Source organism: Clinocottus analis, unplaced genomic scaffold, assembly GCF_023055335.1.
Source record: "Clinocottus analis isolate CAN_PGR_092001 unplaced genomic scaffold, fCliAna1.0.p SCAF_25, whole genome shotgun sequence".
Lineage (NCBI taxonomy): Eukaryota > Metazoa > Chordata > Actinopteri > Perciformes > Cottidae > Clinocottus > Clinocottus analis.
In genome coordinates, this window is record NW_027175987.1 from 5,620,928 (window position 1) to 5,634,841 (window position 13,914).

At 37.6% G+C, this 13,914-nt stretch overlaps 1 protein-coding gene across 1 annotated transcript; it reads left to right on the forward strand.

Annotated features, from left to right (window-relative positions):
- The first annotated feature begins 560 nt into the window (after positions 1–560).
- LOC137794610 (atrial natriuretic peptide receptor 2-like) lies at positions 561–13,865 on the forward strand. The gene is made up of 23 exons (XM_068591500.1): positions 561–630; positions 1,283–1,373; positions 1,670–1,802; positions 2,504–2,627; positions 3,450–3,554; positions 4,251–4,353; positions 5,083–5,228; positions 5,322–5,394; positions 5,681–5,813; positions 6,436–6,522; positions 6,608–6,751; positions 7,195–7,316; positions 7,574–7,718; positions 7,918–7,966; positions 8,051–8,158; positions 8,326–8,445; positions 8,632–8,725; positions 9,135–9,222; positions 9,849–9,988; positions 10,280–10,432; positions 10,890–10,988; positions 11,868–11,959; positions 12,929–13,865. The coding sequence occupies exons 1-23, from the start codon at positions 586–588 to the stop codon at positions 13,037–13,039; spliced, it is 2,505 nt and encodes an 834-aa protein (XP_068447601.1). The 5' UTR covers positions 561–585; the 3' UTR covers positions 13,040–13,865.
- Positions 13,866–13,914: the final 49 nt, after the last annotated feature.

Below are 13,914 nucleotides of genomic sequence, written 5' to 3' on the forward strand. Positions count from 1 at the left end.
CCTAATAATGATGTTACCTAGTTAACACCACCTCAAGGAAGACAATCAAACTCTTCCTGCATTGTAATTATATAAATATAAAGTGTTTTAACATTGAAGCAACTATAACCATGTCGGCCAGTGTTAAATGTTCAGATTAAATGTCAAGTAAAATGTAAAATGTAAAAAAAGTAAATGCGACTAATTTAAGACACTAATAAATGACGTCAGATCATGCAGACGACTTAAAAAGTAGAAAAAATGCCCCTTGTGGTGAATTCAGGTGCGTCAGAAACCTCTGGGGGATTCTGATCTGTAGGACAGTGAAGGTGAGCTGAAGCATCTTGTGAACGATTATATGATCAACTGTGATTGGAGAGCCTCTTCTGCTGATTGGGCAATTAGGGACAAGGGAGAGGGTAAGCCTTAGGAATAATAAAAAAAAAAAACATTTCGAAAAGGGTACTTCATTCGGTTGTGGTATCTGCACCCATGCACACACACATACACAGACACACACACACACACACGCATGCACGCACACACAGATTTGATCATTCTCTCAGTCAGTTCAGAGTGGGTCCAACCACAACAGAAAACATCCTCATGGATCTACGAACAGCGGCATCTCTTTACCTGTGTTTCCTGCTGGTAAGTTCTCACAAGGTTTTAGGAACTATAACCCGGCAAAAGATTTAATTCTAGAGAGTAAATGGGGACAAAGAGTTGCAGTCGTTAAAGTTGACCCGTTGATGGACTGCACAATGATGTGAAATAATCAGGGTTATACATTTTTCTTTTGACTATTTAAAAACGATGCAGGGATACTGTGTGAACTGAGTGTGTGTGTTCACATTTTCCTTTACCACTTGGGTACCCCGCTAGCTTTTGTTGTCATGTCAGAAACACTTGTTGCTGTGGGCATGTGGTGTTTCTGTGTGCTACTGGGTCACTCGCCAGCTTTTTATAGGGCTGATTTCCTTGATTATAGAACATTCTGTAATCGGTCATGGATGAAAGATAATACTCTCTTCTACTATTCTTTCTTACATTTATTCTCCATAGTGCTTTTGCTCGTGATGTTGATGTCAGCTGCTGTTTGATTTTCGCTCTTTATCATTTTGGCTCCAAACCAACAAAGCTTTGCAGAGCTGAGTTGTGTATTTAATGAATTAACATACTCACTTCAATAGTCCCGATTCACTGATAAACCACTTAACACACATTAAGCTTTTGAAATTGGTTTACACACACCAAAACATGCCACTACATTTAAAAAAAAATGTCCTGTCTATGCCTACAGGGAGTACATTGCTGGCATGATCTGGACAACACTGAGTACGACTGTTGGCCGAGCAACGATCCAAATGATTTTAACATGATAAGCTGTGGTGGTAAGTTGTTATGCATGTATATATATCTGTTTGTTTAAGTAGGTCATTGCAGTTGAAACAGCTGATCCGTAGTTACTTTGGGTCGTTTACGTATGATATTTACTGTAAAATCAGATGCTTTTCCTCTTGTGGCTGAGAAGGAAAGAGAAAACATTCCCTGCATTCATCTAGAATGAATTACAGTGACTTGATAGGTGGGGCTCAAAAGAATGAGGTGCAAATAAAGCACACAATATCCTTCAGTATCCGCATGCATATGGACAGTGTTTGTTGAAGATGTATGTGTGTTGGCACAGGTCTGGAAATGGCCTGGGTGCAGCGTCCTCCAGAGAAAGTAACCAACGGGGAAGAGTTCAATGTCTCGTACACGGTGACGGCCTCAGATTCCTTTTACGAGTACGCAGTCAAGAACCAGATTTTCCAGTTTAGGTGAGTGTTTTACATAAACACCTGGCATCCTTAATGTCTGCCATGCCCTAAATACACACACACACACACACACACACACACACACACACACACACACACACACACACACACACACACACACACACACACACAAAGTAGTGTTCACATACTGATTCACCACCTCAACACTACTATATTTATTCCAAATGAAATGAGGACAGTTGTTTAGACAATGCAGATAATGTATCACCTATTCCTGACTGCATCTGTGTAATTCAACGTATTTTATCTTAATTAAGGCTAGTTTCATTTTCACATTCATTTACAAGTTCACCAAAATCAAAAATACAAATATTTCCTCTTACCTGTAGTGAGATTGTTTTGCTGTTAGCTGCCTAGTTTTGGAGATATTTGCCATAGAGATATCTGCAGTCTCTTAAATATAATGGGACTGTATGACACTCGGCTTGTGGTGCTCAAAGTCAACAGCAATATCTTTTCACAGAAATCATGACCCTGTTAACCAAGATAATCCACACTTTGCTATGAGCAGTTTCATGAAACAACTATGGTTTAAAGAAAGTAGTTAAATTATCTTGAGTAACCGAATCATGATTTATGGAAAGAAACATTGCTGTTGAGTTTTTCAAATGTATTTCTTGCAGCACTATCTATTTGTGTTCGTTCATCTCTCTTGTCTACCATCCCATGTTCCCTTTTAGTAATGCGTCAGAGGCAAAGAGGTTCTGTCATGAACACGAGTGTCCGACAAACTGGAAAAACGCCAATGAAATGAACTGCTGCGTGTACCACGCCAACATCCACTCGTGTCCTCTCGGCCTCATGGTGGGTTCTTCAAACTAGAGCAAACATGTTCCTAATCATGCCACAGCTGTTATTTTATGTTGAGTATTAAATGGACCTGTATTTCTTAGAAGTCTCAATTCTATGGCATGATATCTAATTATGTTGTGTGCTTTTTATTCAAGCGTTTCACATTCTGTCAAACCCTTAATTGTACCCTGAATTTCCTCAAAATGTTCCCTTAAGCGACATTAAAAAAAAATCCAGTTGATTACAATTGAACTTGTATACTCATTGTATCTGCTCATTGCAGCTCCTCCTTGTATATGATTGTTTGGTGAAATTATTAGAAACACAAGACACCATATTTCTTATTGCCAATAATTAATAATTTCTTGAAGACGTTCATGCAGCTGACATAAATCCTGTTTAAATAAAAAATCTGACATCACAGTAAAAGGACTCCGCAGGGCTTCTTTTTCTGAGTCCATCACAAACGTAATTTTCATGTCTTGATGCTTCTTCTAGATTTTATTTCACAGCCCCCTAACTTCCAAATCTTGGTAAAGCCGCAACTTTTGTGTGGAATAAATCGAGATGTTGAAGAATTCCCAAACATTCCCTTAAAGACTTCCCTAAAAGACATAGAATTATAGCTAGAATTATAAAAAAGAAAATGCATGTAATTGAATGGTTTATAAGTTCTCAGGGCTGCAGAGACACTCCAGCTCTTTTACCGAGCCCACAGCTGGTTAAATCCAAATAACAGTTAAAAAATCAGTCCTTACTAACACATGAATGAACTGTCTATAGGACGAGTTTTTGAATAAAACCTTGACAAACTGTTGTGTCGTCTCTTCACAGAAACAAGGGGGAATTTGTGGCCCGTGGATTCCTGATGATGGAAAAATTGTGACTCACACGGTCTCCAAGGCAGGAATGATGTCCCAGAAATACTGGACTTCAAAGGTGACCAACACAAACAAAAAGTTGAATGCATGTTTTGAACAAGCATTCAGGTTTGGAGAACATTTCAAGTATTTCTTAGAGCCTCCTATCGTGTTAATACCTGCACATATTTATGTTATATATATATATATATATATATATATATATATATTGGTTTTAATACACAAAGTCGCAAGGGAGGAAAGCATCCTTTCCTTTTTGCAATTCACTTCATTGATCAAAGGTTTGATCAAAGTGACAGATCCTTTGTGAAGCCTGATGTCTGGTGTGTATATAAAATGGCATTAAGTTGTGATTACTTGTCAGCAGGAAATTAAAGAAGTATAGAATTAAATCATGTATAATCTGACAGAATATTATTTTCAAACAATTCTATACTGTTTACACAACCATTAACAGCTCTAGCTGTGTTGAATATTTCTTTTACGTCACAGTATAGTGGAGTTCAGTGTGGCAGTGCTTTCTATGCACATTGTTTCCAACTATAATAACAAAGCTCTGAAACATTTTCTGAACTGTTTTTCATGCATTTCATTTCATTTAGTGAGGGACGGTCAACCATCACTGTGTTGTTTAATTTCCTAATAAAACCATACATTTAAATGATATTGCGGACTGAAACTTATTTTTATACCTACCTATCAACAACCTAACTCTTCCACAATACAATTTTTATGGTGGTGTTTTCTCACATAGGTGGTGCTGATCCATGTAGGAGTCACCTCCGTCATTGCTCATATCAAAATGGGTCAAATGCACGCAGCACTGGAGTCCAAAGTGCTTGTTGTCAGTGCTCAAGGTCAGTCTGCTTGGTATCTATTTGTTGATAAGGTGAATCATACCGTATGTGCTGAATAATGCCTCAATGGCTCAATCGTGATCCAGTAAAACTAAATTTGTGCAAAATGACAATCTCTTAGGGTGTTGAGCAATACAAGTCAAAGGGAGTAAGAGCACACCCTTGTTTGCATCCTGAACTTGTACAGACACATCAGGGAAAAGGTTGTGGTTGTGTGTGGTGTTGCAGTAAGAACAGGAATAATGTCAAAAGAACTGCTTCACTATCCGCTGAGTTACCTTAATACACAAAAAATTATCTGTCAATGGATCCGTATTCTTCCTGAAAACATCATGATTCTCTGTCGGGATTATATTCTACTTCAGTCAGTGGTAGAAAGTAACATTTACCTAAGTAGGTGACTGTTTAAGGACCATTTTGAAGTACTTTCTATTTTTTGCTTCTTAAACTTGTAACAAATACATAATAACATATTAGTATAGGTTACGATAAGATACATGAGATACGTCATCATTTATACAAGAAGGAAATTCACAAGCAGTATATACAGTTAAAATTTACCAGCTTTAAAGTGGTGCACATTAATTTACTGAATTACAATATTACTATAATCAATAACTACACTGTAACAATATAAAATACATTATTCTGAATGAACCATTCTGCATTATGAGCACTTCACATGTTGATGCTAATACTTCAAATATGAAATGTGTGATTGTGTTTCAGTGTGCGGGGATGACGTCTGCGAGTTGGAGGAGAACTGCCTGAACTGTCCAGCAGACTGCGGCATCTGCCCGATGTCCATCACCATCAAAGTCGCCATTGGCCTTCCAGTTGCTCTCTTCAGCAGCGGCTTCATCCTCACCATAGTGGTCCGTCCGTGCACACGCACACACACACACACACACACACACACACACACACACACACACGCGCGTTTATTATCTTAATTTACCTCCCTACAGTGGCTCCAGTACCAGAAGCAGAGGATGCTTTGGGATGAAAGCTGGATCATCAACTACAAGAGCATAATATTTGGTAAAAAGTCTCTGAAGTTGTGAAAAGATACGGTTTGCGTATTCATGAAACTTGCTTGCATGAAAGCTTTAGATTTTCACTTTCATTCAAGACTTAGATGTGCTTCAAGAATGGATAATGACACATTCGTCATGTCTGTTGTGGTATTTTCATTCTTAAATGAATGTTAATGTAAGTAAGAATGGCTCAGGCCTGGAGGTTATTTTGCCCTCCGATAAACCATTTCTACCTTCCCAAAAAAAACAGTTGTACTGAACCTGAGTCTTTACCTTTCCAATGTGTGCAGGTAAAGTGTGCTGCATGGGCCTCTGCAGCACCATCAGTCTGGAACGCGTCAAAAGTATGTCGACCATCAGTCAAACAACTGATATGACCGTGTTCACCAGAATCAACACTTCCTTCATCCAGCCAGGCATCTAGTGAGAAACAGTTTATATTAATGCTCATTAATAAGAAACATTCAACTAACAAGAAGTTGAATGTTTGAGTGTTCAGAAGGATGACATTTTTAGGCACATTGCCTCATTTTGATACTTTTTTTCTGTACGGATCAATAAAATACGGACTATACCATATGGATCGGCGCTGCACAGTTTGAAGCTGTGTCTAATGTGTAATAATATACATTGGTATTTATCCCAGACGGGACATTCTCATGTTACAACAGCACAGAGACAGTCTGATAGGCAGTGAAACAGATAAAGTGAATTGTGCAAATATTTGTTTAAAAAAGCGTAGTTTATTGCAATTTGGCCATGATCTTTGGACAATATAGTAGAAGTTTATTAGTTTAGGTCATAGTAATGTACAATGTACAATATATATATATATATATATATATATATATATATATATATATATATATAAAGGCACATTAATTACACATTGATTGTCAGTTCACTTCCATTAAAAAAAATGCAATATTATATTATTTTCCTTTAAAGTCCATTAGATTACTTTGATCATTTATCTTATGTATCTCAAATATATAAGGCTCTATGTTGCTGAGAACTTCTAGTTGACTTGATGGTCTTGTTGCAGCGACGGGAGGACGGTGGCAGTGAAGCACATCCAGAATAAACATTTCACCCTCTCTAAAACCATAAGGAAGGAGGTGAAGGAAGTAAGGTGAGGGAAAAACACATTTCACTGACATAATGCAATCTTGTCTCCCAAACGTCTTCATCTTTATGTAATTGTTCATATTGGCTAGGCAACTGGATCACCCCAATCTATGCAAGTTCATTGGCGGTTCCATCGAGATCCCCTACATCTGCATCATCACAGAGCACTGCCCAAAAGGAAGCCTGTCAGATGTCCTGCTGAATGAGGACATCCCTATCAACTGGGGCTTCAGGTGAGAAAATATCACACACAGCTTCATTTGTATACGTTTACCATTTTACAGTATAGCTGTGATAAAATGTCATTTAATCAATCAAATAATTAAAAGATGAATAGATACTAAAAATAATCATTAGTTATAGTCTAATAAAAATAATTCCACCTCCACTATCTACATCCTTCTTTCACACTAATTCAAGAATAGCCTAACATTCTTAACATTTCTCACCACAGTTCAGCAATCACAGTAACTGCACTGATCTTTCTTTAATCTCAAATCAAAACCCACTTTTTCAGAAATGCTTTTGTTGTGTGAAGTGCGTTATATGTTTTTATTGTATAGCTCTTTTATGATGATTTTACGTTGATTGTAAAGTGTCTTTGAGTATTTTGTAAAGCGCTATATAAATAAAATGTATTATTGTTAGCATTATTATTGTTTCTTTCCCCATGCAGACTTTCCTTTGCCACTGACATCACTCGCGCGATGTCATACCTCCACCAGCACAAGATGTTTCATGGTAGACTTCACTCCAGAAACTGTGTTATTGATGACCGCTGGGTGTGCAAAATCTCAGGTAACAAAAAAAAAACACAACTTCAGTCTGCATCGTCAAAACATATTGGTCTTTGTTATATTCCTCTTTTCAGCAATCACACATCTTTGATAAGTCTCTCAACATACACAGTTTAAATAACTCTATGAAACAAAACATCTCTTTGTCATTACACTACTTAGCACTTCCTACACCAGCAGCAATGTTGTTATCAAGGCAAAGTGAAAAACAATATTCTGCCTCACTGTACTTTATATTTTTTCTGTATTTGGGGTCAGATTATGGGCTCACAGCTTACAGAAGGGAGGACTTTGATACCGTCAGTAATGGCTTCAATTGTGGGGATGTAAATCGTATATACTGTGCACCAGAAGTCTTGCTGGGAAACAGCTCCAACATGACGCCAGCAGCAGATGTCTACAGGTGAGTTTGTGTGTCGCAGTATATGCAGTTCATTGTAGCTATAGCAGTTCATTTTCGATCAAAAAATGAGCATTTACAGTTTAATCAAAGATGTGGGAATTGAATTATGTTGTATACATGAAAAGTGTTGAATCCCAGCACAGGAAAATACACAGAAATTCCTAATATCCTTTTTTCTATTTTTCCCTCCTCTCCTCAGCTACTCCATGATCCTAGTTGAGATTGCAACTCGCACCAACCTCATTTCAGTGAGCATGGCAGCTTTCTGTGTAGAATACAACCTTCAGCTTCCTTTTGATCTTAGTTTTGTAACCAGCAGATTTCTCTAACAGGACCAGGTTGAGGGTGTCAAGATGGACATTATGTGGCGCCCCCTTCTGCCTGAGGTCAAAGCAGGGAAGGCAGATACTGACTGTCCCATTCAAGCAGATTACTGTGAGGTCTGTCTCATGTGCAGATATTGCTTGAATTGTAACTGTTGTTGAATTGTCTCTCAAATAAGGAGAACAACTTAGTAATGTTTTATTGACGTTATATGTTATACGCCTATGACTGTAAACACATTGGACAATGAGGTGTTGCTCTCTTCTCTTAAACACCTGAACAGCTTATCAAGAAGTGCTGGAGTCATAATGCCACAATGAGGCCCACGTTTGAGCAGGTGAAGAAGATGCTGGACAAAATGAACCCACACAAAGTCAGCCCTGTTGACATGATGATGAAGCTGGTAATAACCCACTGAAATATGGTAAAATAAATTGGAATAACGTGTAAAGGTCTAAATATAATGTGACATGATTTGGATTAACAATAGGACTTCAAAGAGAACTGTTATTGAAAAACATGTAAATGCCATTTGTGCCATCTGGATTTTTTTGAATTTAAGACACAAATAGAGTTTGTTTTATTGCAGATGGAGAATTACAGCAAACATCTGGAGGCCATAGTCGCTGAGAGAACACAAGACCTTCTTCAAGAGAAACAGAAGACGGATCAGCTGTTGTACAGTAAGTCAGGATAACAGGAGTGATTGGAAAGATTTGCAAGGCTCCAATGATCCCAAAAATAATCATACTATTGAACAAGTGTAGCTTTAAATAATTAATTTGTGTGACTTTGCAAAGGTTAGACTATATACAAGCAGGACTACATTATCAGATTATATAAAGGGTGATAAACAGTTAACGGACATGTGCACATATACATTCAGTATCTTCAACATATGCATGTAGAAATGCAGGATATGGAAAGGCAAAGTTGATCCTGTTTAGTTGATCTCAGTTAATCATTCAGACACAGTCAACCTTGTGCTCACTGACATCTAGTGGTGCAGAAGCAGAACCTTCATCATTCCTACCCGTTGTCCCAAAGACTATATTATGGCAGATTTTTTAAAGTGGGGAAGTTCCTGTGCAGGTATGTTACCAAAACCGGTGGCTGATGACCTTCGTCAGGGTCGAACAACAGCGGCTCAGAGCTTCGCCAACGCCACCCTCTACTTCAGGTTTGTGTTGAGTTCTTATATTTGTTCATAGACGTTTGTTGAATTGTAGATTATCTAGCGTGTTACTTAAACATCTTTCATTGAAAGTGATCTATTTTGATTGATTATATATTCTACATTGTTATGTACATTGTCATATGCATGCAAATTGTTTTTGTAGCGGCGTTCCGTCTGCACTTTTCGTAACGCAGCTAAAGAGCAGCGGGCACTGAGTTTTCTCGCACGCGTGTAAATCAGACCGTCCGATTCCGTTTCCTTGTCCTTTATTTCTTAACCAAAATATACAAAATAATAAACGTTCAAAAACAATATACGGTTCATTGATCATACGGTAAAAAAAACTGTCTGCTCTCAACCCTAATGCGGCTCTTTCCACCTCCCTTGGTGCCATTATGACGTCATTTAAAAACACCTGGTGCGAGCGTCTGTCATTAACATAAACATCTTTAAATAAAATACAAAAATAAAGTTCCACAGCAGTGAGCATAATTCTACATCCTACACTCTAAATACTTCTGATATTTTAATTAATATAAAACACACTTGTGGCTCTTACAGTTTTGTTATATACATGTAAAACTTAACTCTTTTAACATAACAAACATTGTCTTACTTTTCTGTGACAGCGATATTGTGGGCTTTACTCAGCTGTCCGGTGCCAGCACTCCCTACCAGGTGGTGGACTTCCTCAACCAGCTCTACACCACCTTTGATGACATCATTGACAATTACGATGTCTACAAAGTCGAAACAATTGGTGATGCTTGTAAGTACAGACAATAAACAGATTTCGAACTACTAACAAAAAAGTGATTAATCGTTTTTGATAAGGAACTATATATATACACATATATTGTAAATTATCTCAGCTAAAAAAATAAGGACAAACATTTGTTGAAAGGCAGACAAACAATTACAATTGATGATTTAAAAGGCAAAAAATAACAACTGATCTAACATTTGGGACTTGCTCTATGTGTCTGAATGTGTGTCTTGATGTATCATCTTCATTCTTCCTGTGTTGTTTCTTGACATGGATTACTGGCTTATCTTTCAGACATGGTGGTGTCAGGGGTCCCTCAAGAAAATGGTATCAATCATGCCGGGGAGATAGCCAGTATGGCTCTTGATCTGGTCAGTGTCTGCCACTCTTTCAAGATCCCTCATAAGCCCAACACACAGCTGAAGATCCGTGCTGGCATCCACTCAGGTACTGTGGACATCTCACCTGTATCCAGCATCAGCTTATCCAATCTGTGCTTTTCCTTTCCCAGAGGTTAAGATTTCAGATTTACAGGACTTGAAGCATCATTGAGGGTCATGAATTGCTATGGAGGTCTGTTTTAAGGTCACATGGATTGTTATATTTCAGTAATACTGTTTGAAATATTCTGTATGCTCCTACCGCTGCCATCTTTCCTGGTTAAGTCAACTGCACATTCAAAGTGTAAACATTAATGTTGTAGGTTGTTTATTTTACAACTATTGATTTGTCTGTTTTATACTTATACATTGACGTATATGTGACTAAAAGTAACTCTAAGATTTAAGGTATTCTCCCTTTAAATAATCTGACATGCATTATCATGCTTCAGAAATGTCATATATTCAATATTATTTACTCAAAGTGTTGCAGTTACAGTCACTGCTGTTTTTTTTTCTGCCAGGACCTGTTGTGGCCGGTGTGGTTGGCACCAAAATGCCGCGCTACTGCCTGTTTGGGGACACTGTCAACACAGCATCACGCATGGAATCAACAAGTGAAGGTATGGCATAGGTACACTGCTTTTGATTCAATTCATGTCTCGAAATAAAATGGTTTTCTCAGAGAAATAAATATCATGTTAATTTCACTAATTTCATTTCATGTTTTACATGACCTCTGCATGCTCTCCTAATATTGTCCCACATTGATTAAAGAATGTGTTTGCAGTGTTGCTGCAATAGCAGTTCAGGCCGGTGGCCTTTGGTCTGGTGCTATCGTGCCAAACACGATTGTCTCTCACCAGCACAGGTTGGATAATGTGATCCTCTGCATTAAACTAGTGGGTTAATTGCAAAGTACTGAGTGACTGTATGATCAGAAGTAAACAACTAAAGTCTTCACTTTATAATGCAAGCTAAAACCTTACCTGAAGAGCCTTTGGGGAAAATCCAACTTAATGGTTAAGGTTTGTGCACAAAGTATGCTCTTTGCCTTTCACAATTTGCAACCATGCAGTGAAGTCACCAAGTGAAAAACATTGTCATGTCATATGTGCTGAAACATTTGCAAATTATGCCTGTGCAGTTTGTCTTACATAATTATAGACATGCCTTCCAGATCTCATAGCACTTTGTAGTCAAACATTTTGAGTATGGCATATGACATGCACACTATATCATATGAAGTACATCCACTATATTGTATTAAATGTGTATGCATATGACTATGATGACACTAATTATAATACCATAACTCCCATATTTCACAAAACTCTTTCCGACACATATCCATTTTAATAGTTTAGTTTTATACTAACTGCTGCAATTGGGTTTTAATTGTAATGTTTAAAATTGGCTGCACAACGCAATGTGTAACACAAACTATATTGATTTGTAAAGTTGAAAACAATTAAACTAGTTCTTAATAATTATGTCCATAGCTCTGAAGATCCAGGTGAGTGGTGCCACAGCTGACCTGCTTCACATGCTAAAAGGTTACATTCTGACGTGCAGAGGAACACTTGATGTGAAGGTAACATTATATGTGTGTGTGTGTGCGCGTTTGAGTGTGTGTGTGTGTGTGTAGGTGTGGGTTTGTGTGTCATATGCATGACCTGTGTTGAATAATATTGAGAAAATATGTAAGCTTCAGCGACAAACACAATATCACGTTAACATAGCATATTAAGCTTCCTGTAGCAGTTATATTGATTTTATTTTTAATAGGAAGGAAGGACATTGAACCTTTAATACTGTCAGGTATTTCTATTATTTTGTCCACTCCGATTATATCAGTCAGGGTCGGCACTGCAAACAGCAGCATCCAAAAAGACCATGAGGTTGAATCAATCTTTCTAAAATGGTTTCAATGGAGACTGAACATGTTAGCCTTCATGAGAGCAGGACACCCACATTCTCTCGAATTAAACTTCACTTGGTTAAGAAGTGTTGCTGCGTATAATGCTAATTCTAACTTCTTTGTGCTGTCACGGAGATAACTGTTTCTTTTAAAAAGCCTAATGGATGCAATGAGAAACATAATCAATACAAGATGGTGCACCACCTTTGAAAACACCAAGGAATTTCTGAGGCTAAGATTTACAAAGATTAAATGAAAGTTACCTCCAAGTGAAAAGAAACTAGGTGTGCCTGCTATTGTTCTGTTTTCAATGAAAACTGGCTGAGTTCAGTTATACTGGCTTTTATTTACATTGTAACCGAAAACCTCTTTTGGGTGGTGCCAGTGTTATTATGGGGGAGAGGTTTGCTTCTCAGTCCCAAAGGAGAAGGCGGCTGACACTTGTGATGTCTTGCTAAGAGACGGCCTCAGCTGCTGCTCTCCCTACCCCCACCCCTACCCCTCATCCTCTCCTCCACCCTCCCTCACCCAACTCAATCAAACACTAATGGCTTTATTTAACAATTCAAAGGGACACATGCTTTGACAAATATGAATCTCTTCTCTTTCTCATTCACTCTCTCATTTTTCTTGACCAAACAGGGAAAAGGGGCGATGACAACATGGTGGCTTGAAGCAAAGAGAGACGATAACACAGACCCGCTGCTCAGAACTTCTGAATCCAGAGGAGTCCTAGTGCCAGTTAGTGACTAGTTCAGAGCCTAAACTGTAACAATCACTGTATGGAAACTGGTCAGGCTTTGTGTTGTGCAATTTTATTGTGTCCAGTGAAGTATGTTTTGGCTAAATGTGTAGATACAATTTTTGGATGAACAAATAGTTTATCATGAATTGAAATACCATAGTGCACTGTAAATCCAAAACAATATGCAGACAAACTTATGGAAAATGCTATTTTTTTTATCACACACTATCCTTACACATTTTCTCTCAAATATAGCTTAATTTATATTTTTGCGATCAAAGGGACTTTTCTTTCTTCTAATTACTTAAAAGGAGATATTCACTGCCTGAAAATGAAGATAAACTTTTTTTTACAGTATATAATTAAAATTGTTTTTAGAAAAAGAGCTAAGATAAAGTTATATTTAACATTTCAATCATTCTGACTAAGATCTGACATCTGAACAGGCCACGGAAAGCACAGGTGTAATTAATCAACCTGATCATGGCTATTTCTTTGTTTGTTTTTGACAATTATGGGCCCAGTATTGCACTTACTCACTTCAAAATGAATATACTGAGCCATTGCTAATGTTATTCGTTTACATGTGCTTTTTCCGCAACGAAATATATAAATGTCTGTAGAGAGAAAAGGTCAATTATCTCCACAATGGGTGTACCAGTACTTTGGAATCAAACACTTCCATTCAAGCTACTGGTTAGATTTGATACAATTATCTAAACAACAACCGTTTTACTTTTGTAAAATAAGAATGTGAAGCTGTCAGTAGTAGTTTTTGTAAGGTGTTGCTTATACTGTGCCGTGCAATGAGCTATTTAAATGTATTGTTCTTCAATTCAGTGATATATAAATTGTATTAAAGTTACTTTAAATACATGTTGTT